Source organism: Pararge aegeria, chromosome 9, assembly GCF_905163445.1.
Source record: "Pararge aegeria chromosome 9, ilParAegt1.1, whole genome shotgun sequence".
In the NCBI taxonomy this organism is placed as follows: domain Eukaryota; kingdom Metazoa; phylum Arthropoda; class Insecta; order Lepidoptera; family Nymphalidae; genus Pararge; species Pararge aegeria.
The window spans coordinates 19,573,345-19,581,279 of NC_053188.1; the positions used below are offsets into that span (position 1 = coordinate 19,573,345).

At 30.4% G+C, this 7,935-nt stretch overlaps 1 protein-coding gene across 1 annotated transcript; it reads right to left on the bottom strand.

The window, feature by feature from the left end:
* Nucleotides 1-2,755: 2,755 nt before the first annotated feature.
* Nucleotides 2,756-3,565, bottom strand: LOC120626620. Its single transcript, XM_039894238.1, has one exon. The coding sequence runs from the start codon at nucleotides 3,563-3,565 to the stop codon at nucleotides 2,756-2,758; it is 810 nt and encodes a 269-aa protein (XP_039750172.1).
* Nucleotides 3,566-7,935: the final 4,370 nt, after the last annotated feature.

The following is a 7,935-nucleotide window of genomic DNA, read 5'->3' on the forward strand; positions in this document are numbered from 1 at the left end:
ACTGAAATCTAAGAGAACTAATACGGTAAGGAGTTTATTGTCGACAGCGAAACGAATATCATCGCAGACCTTGATCAAGGCTGTTGTTGTGCTATGACCACGACGAAAACCGGACTGGAGGGGGCTTAAAATATCATATCTGGTAAGATAGAGGCTAAGTTGCTGATGGACAATACGTTCGAGAACTTTAGACAGAAACGGAAGAATGGAGATAGGCCGAAAGTTTGAAGGATTTACAGGGTTACGAACTTTAGGAATAGGAACTACATATGCTTTACACCACACGGTGGGAAATGCAGCTGAAGTAAGTGATGAGTTCAGTATGTGAGACAATACTGGCAAAACACCGTCAAGCGCTGCAATTATCATTCTCCTACTTATCCCATCAACCCCAGTCGCATCAGATTTAATAGCAAAAATATGCTTCTTAACTTCATCGACGGTTGTATCACTGAACTGGAATTCAGGTCTTTCGTGTGTAGGCAATGAGTAAAGATAATTAAGCGTCCCTTGTTTAATTAGCGCATTGAATGAACATTTGGCTATAAAGTGTTTGTTAAGGCTCTCCAAGTCAATGCTTTGCGAATCTTGCTGACGCTGACGACCGATTCCCAGTGAAGCCAGAAATTTCCAAGCTTTGTCGGCATTTTTTTGATCCACTGATGAGTGAATATATTCACGCTGAGCATCTCGACAAATTCTGCTACACCGATTCCGTAGCTTTTTATATTTTGTCAGGTTGGCATCTGTCGGATTTAACTTATATTTACTTTTTGCTTTATTGCGTTTGGACATAAGCAGCTTGATGTCATTAGTGAGCCATGGTGCAGGAAGATGCTTAATTTTGATTGGCCGGAGCGGAGCGTGTATATCAAAAAGTTGGGTCAAAAGTGAATTAAATATATTAAGCTTATCATCTACAGAAGGCGTGTCAAAAACAATATCCCAGTCAATATTATTAAGATCTTCCATAAATTTATCATTATTAAAATTACGAAAACTACGACGCATAACAATAGTCGGTTTTGCCTTAGGAGGACGAATTCTAAAGGAAACATAGACCAAATCATGATAAGAAAAAGCCTCCGCCGGCAGTTGTCCATGTGCGTCTACAAGATTTGGAGAAGAAACAATCATGAGATCTAATTGGGAAGGAAAACAGTTGGGGAAAAAATGAGTAGCATGCGTAGGTAATATTTCAAGATTAGAGCTGTTAATAATAGACAATAGACGTTTTGAACGATAGTCATTTTTAATAAGGCACGTATTAAAGTCACCCATAATGATAGAGTGGTCCACTGTTGTTAAATACTCTTCAAGTATAGTCTCTAAAGTATCAAAATAATCAATATGAAGCGAGGGACTATAAAAAACCCCAAGTAGAAGTTTTTTTTGACCACTTTGAACCTCAATTAGTATGTGTTCAGATGATTCAGAGTATAAAGATGGGGACTTATTTAAAATACGAAAAGGAATGTGACAACGTAGGTAAATGGCGACACCACCCCCTCCCTTGCCTGTTCGATCATTTCTAATGAGATGGTAGCCAGGCAAAGAATAGGAAGTTGATGGAAGGCAAGGTTTCAAAAACGACTCCGACACCAAGATAGCATGAATTGCTTTGTTATCAAACGTAGATAAAAAATCTGAATAGTGCGAGGGAATGCTCTGCGCATTGATATGAACTACATTAAAATTTTTAGGGAATGGTGTGAACGTATTGTCTAAAACAGAGCCAAGTGGAACATCTGTGCTATGGAAGCTGTCGCTGGATAAAGAGGAGCCTGTACAATAAACACCCTCACTATCTGAGTTATTGTTAGAAGAAGTCATACTTATAATAATTATGCTTAATATAATAATAAATATAATAAAAAAAAAAGAATACGTATATATAACATAAAATACAATTTTACAATAAATATATATATATACACGAAAAAAAATAAAAAAATATATGAAGTTTACAAGCGAAAAAAAGGAAAAAAAAACAAATAAGTACTCTTCCATTCACCAGCAAGTCTAATAGGAAATCGCTTAAATCACATTAAATTATCAAACACTAATAAATGTATGTTCTAATCGGCGGTTCTTATACATATTTGCATATAAATACAGCCACATACGCATCTAATTAAAAAAATATCAAAATACTCATACAGAAAAAAAATAAACAAAAACAAATTAAATAAAATAAAAAAAAAAATAGAATAAAATAAAAGAGAAAAAAGCCCAAAAAATTATTTGTAAATCAAAAAATAAAAAAATTAAACTAAACAAGGAAATCAAAAAAAAAAGAAAAACCAAAATCTTAAAAATAAAAAAAAACTAATAGCTACACAATCAATATTTAAATTAATATGAGCGGTTAGTAATGGTACGCGATCGAACAAACCACAACTTAATGCTCTGCGGTAATGTTTATATACTCTTTGCTTTAAACGCAAACTGGATTGCAAAATCAAAACGTTTAGCTCGTCCTTGTCTGTGGTTGGAAATTGACAAAAAGACAAGATTGACATTGAACATTGTTGTGACTTGTGAATACAAAATGAAAATTGAAATAAAATTTATTGAGGGTACAATAGTCGAAAAAGAGGTTATGTCAAGTTTTAACTAAACGAGACTATAATTATTTAAGTACCTACACCAGTGCAAAATCAGCAAAGCAGACTTTCTGCAAAGGGAAGCAATAGTGAACAATACAATGTTTGAAACCAATTGAAGACTCTGGAAATCTCATAAAAGGCAGGCATTACCTTCTAACAGCTCGCCTAGGCTTTTCGACCTGAGGCTTGACTGTTTTAGACGAGGGAACTGCAGCATAAGAATGCACTGGCACAACACTTGCACTCGCTATAGCACTAGCTTGATCCGAAGCGGCAGACGTGGTTGCCATTGGGATATCACCGGACTTTACTCCAATCAATTTCACCTCTGCAACTGAAAAAACTCGATGGCGCTTACCATCAGCGCCAAGAACAATTATGGACCCATCCCGCGTCCAGCATCGAGAAACTCCAAACTTTTGCCTCGCTGCCTGAAAGGCGTCATGTCGTTCCTTCGTCAAAAACTCGGATAAAGTGACCCCAGTGCCTTTAAGCTGTTTTTTTGAAAACCAAACTTGGTTACGGATAGACAAGTCACAAAACTTGATCAATACAACACGAGCCTTGCCATCCTTTAATTGGCCCAAACGCTTGCAATAACTGAGTTTGGCTTCGGTCAGTTCTGGCATGCTAAGATTGCTGGACAATGCCTCCGCAACTGTTGCGGGCAAACTCTCCTTTTGCACTTCAGGTACACCATGCAGCAGCAGCATTTTCCTCCTGGTTCGTGTCTCCATATTATCACACTGCTTAGAGAGCACCTGGACTTGTAATTGAAGGCTTTCAAGTGATGTCAAGACAAATACTCTAAATGCACCAAACTGTGCTGCAACATTGGAATTTGGACTGGTTGCTGGGATGGATGTCTGAATGACGCGCTGAAACTCAGCCATTCGTGCATTAAAGTGCTCAGTTAATGCAGAAATAGAGTGTTCAATGGATGCCAAATTCTCCATTTTCTTGTTGTAAATTCCGATTAGTGTTGATTACAATAAAATGTGAAGTTCTTAAGGATTTTTTATTTGGATTGCTTGCTGGTATGTGGAAGATATGTTAATATAACATTTCTAAGTTTAGATTACCTTTAAATTATATTTTAAACAAAATTAAAATCAGAGAACATTAAAAACACATGTGACGTTTTCTACACCTACCCGCTAAAAAAAAAAAAAAAAAAAAAAAAAAAAAAAAAAAAAAAAAAAAAAAAAAAAAAAAAAAAAAAAAAAAAAAAAAAAAAAAAAAAAAAAAAAAAAAAAAAAAAAAAAAAAAAAAAAAAAAAAAAGTAATATAATATACTTAAGTACATTATTTTATAAAGTACGTTGTATATAATGTAATTAAGTATATTATGTACTTAAGTATATAATTTAAGTAAGTATATAATGTAAATAAGTAAATAATGTATTAAAGTATATAATGTTCATAAGTAAATAATGTATTTAATAAAAAAAAATGTATTGAAGTACTTAATTTATTTAAGTATATAATGTATATAAGTCAATAATGTACATAAGTAAATAATGTTCTTAAGTAAATAATGTATTTAAGTAAATTATGTACTTAAGTATATAATGTAAGTAAGTATATAATATAAATAAGTAAATAATGTATTAAAGTATATAATGTTCATAAGTAAATAATGTATTTAATAAAAAAATGTATTGAAGTACTTAATGTATTTAAGTATATAATGTATATAAGTCAATAATGTACATAAGTAAATAATATTCTTAAGTATATCATGTATTTAAGTAAATTATGTACTTAAGTAAATAATCTACCTAAGTAAATAATGTACTTATGTATATAATGTATTGAAGTATATAATGAACATAAGTTAATAATTTATTTAATAAAATAAGTATATTATGTACTTAAGTATATAATGTAAGTAAGTATATAATGTAAATAAGTAAATAAAGTATTAAAGTATATAATGTTCATAAGTAAATAATGTATTTAAGTACATAATGTAATTAAGTATATAATGAACTAAAGTAAATAATGAACGAAAGTGAATAATATACTTAATGATATAATGTATTTAAGTAAATAATGTACTTAAGTATATAATGTATTTAAGTTTATACATTATTTAAGTATTTAATGTACATAAGTAAACAATTTTATTACTAAAATAATGTACTTAAGTATATAAAGTATTGCAGTATATAATGTTTACAAGTAAATAATGTATTTAATAAAATAATGTACTTAAGTATATAATGAATTTAAGTATATAATGTATTTCAGTTAATAATATTCTTAAGTAAATAATATACATAAGACTTATGGTTTATAATGTATTGAAGTTTATAATGTACTTAAGTATTAATGTAAGTACGTTTATAATATAAATAAAAAAATAATGTATTAAAGTATATAATGTTCATAAGTAAATAATGTTTTTAAGTTCATAATGTAATTAAGTTTATAATGTACTTTAGCAAATATTGTACTAAGGTATTTAATGTACTTAAGTATATAATGTACATAAGTTAATAATTTATTGATTAAAATAATGTTTATAAGTACTATTTATTTATTTCATTTAAACTTTTTATTTGTACACTACACAGTTAGGAAAATAAAGGACGAATAGAGAGAAACACAAAAAACTGGAGTAGAATACAAAAGGCGGCCTTATCGCTTAAAAGCGATCTCTGCCAGGCAACCTTAGGATTAGGAGACAACAAGAGCGAGAAAAAAAAGGTGGTGTAAAATTATTATAAACCTACATTCAAATAACTGCATACGAATACATTAACAAAATATACACAAATAAAAACATAAATAGGGAGGCACTTGAGCTTTTGACGAAATTCAGATACGTGGTCATACTTGCGCAGGCCAAATATGAATCGAATAGCAAGATTTTGGAGACGCTCAAGTTTGTTCAGTTGGTCCTTAGTCAGATTCAGATAGCTTGCGTCCGCATAATCTAGAATAGAGAGAAGGAGAGAATGTACATACACAACATAACTTTGGTAGGGATCAAATCGTAGGCGCCGTAGTGAGCTCATGGTTTCAAACATTTTCCTACTTAGCACTTTAATATGAGTGGACCATGAAAAATCTTGATCCAAATGTATGCCAAGGTCTTTAACGGATGCACAAAAGGGTATAGCTACACCGTTGTAAAGAATAGGGCAAAGGTTTCGCCAATCAACTTTAGAAATGATTCCAGGGCTGCCAATTATGATAGATTTCGACTTCGCAGGATTAACCTTCAGTCCATATTGCTTGCTCCAATTATTGATAACAGTTAGGTCCATATTTATAGCAGACACCGAAGAATCAAGATTTTCAGTGGTTGAGTGGCGATATATTTGGATATCATCTGCATACATGTGGTAGAAAGAAGATATATTTTGAGTAATCGAATTAATGAATACAGCAAAGAGTAAGGGAGATAACACGCCCCCCTTGGGGTACCCCGGCCGTAACATCACACCAAGAAGAAAAAGACTCTTCAGACCGAATGCGCTGTCGACGACCATTGAGGTAACTCCGAAACCAGTCTATCACCGATGGAGATATGTTAATGGAGCGCAGTAAATTAAGCAAGATATCATGGTCAACAGTATTGAAAGCGTTACTAAAATCGAGCAAAGTCAAGACTGTAACCTTCTTACTATCCATCGCCAGACGAATGTCATCGGTGACTTTCACTAACGCTGCAACCGTGCTATGACCAGGGCGAAATCCCGATTGCATAGGATTGAAAAGAGAATGTTTATTAAAAAATAGGCTCAATTGTTGGTAGACTAATTTTTCCAAAACTTTTGACAGAAAAGGTAAAATACATATAGGACGAAAATCAAAAAGAGAAGCGGGATTTGCCTTTTTGAGAAGAGGAATTATCTGAGCATTTTTCCATGCATCAGGAAATTCGCTACACAAAATTGAATAATTTAGAATATGGGTTAAGATGGGGGAAATAACATCAAGAATAGGAATGATCATATTACGGCTAATGCAATCAGTACCGACAGCATTCGAGGCGATTAACATTATGCTCTTCTTAACATCACATTCAGTGAAAGGCACGAAGTTAAAGGGAGGAAAGTCTGGAGTTGAGGTAGAAGAAAGAAGTCTAAGTGTATTTACTTTATTGACACTATCAATTGTATCAAAAGTAGAGAAATGCTGATTCAGGACATCGATATCAAAATTAATAGAAGTTTTATTGGATGTTTTATCAACTCCGAGGGACTCAAGAAATTTCCATGTTTTAGTGGTATCACAATTTTCGACTGACTTGTGAATGTGGCGTCGTTGAGCATCTCTACACAGTGTATTACAGCGATTTCGTAATTAGTATTGCAGTATATAATGTTCATAAGTAAATAATGTATTTAATAAAATAATGTATTTAAATACATAATTTACATAAGTAAATAATGTACTTAAGTATATAATGTATTTAAGTGAATAATATATTTAATTTAATACTTAAGTAAATAATGTTCTTATGTATATAATGTATTGAAGTATATAATGAACATAAGTTACTAATTTATTTAATAAAATAATGTTAATAAGTAAATAATGTACTTAAGTTTATTATGTACTTAAGTATATAATGTAAGTAAGTATATATTGTAAATAATGTATTAAAGTATATAATGTTGATAAGTAAATAATATAATTACGTACATAATGTAATTATGTATATAATGTACATAAGTAAATAATGTACTTAATGATATAATGTATTGCAGTATATAATGTTAATTAGTAAACAATGTATTTAATAAAATAATGTATTTAAGTATATAATGTACATAAGTAAATATTACACTTAAATATATAATATACTAAAGTTTATAATGTATTTAAGTAAATAATGTACTTAAGTAAATAATCTACATAAATAAATAATGTATTTAATGTAGTGGTATCACAATTTTCGACTGACTTGTGAATGTGGCGTCGTTGAGCATCTCTACACAGTGTATTACAGCGATTTCGTAATTAGTATTGCAGTATATAATGTTCATAAGTAAATAATGTATTTAATAAAATAATGTATTTAAATACATAATTTACATAAGTAAATAATGTACTTAAGTATATAATGTATTTAAGTGAATAATATATTTAATTTAATACTTAAGTAAATAATGTACTTATGTTTACAATGTATTTTAGTATATAATGTACATAAGTTATAATTTATTTAATAAAATAATGTTTATAAGTACATAATGTACTTAAGTAAATAATCTACATAAGTGAATAATGTATTTAATTAAATACTTATGTATATAATGTACATAAGTAAATACGTTTTTAATGAATTAATGTATTAAAGTATATACTG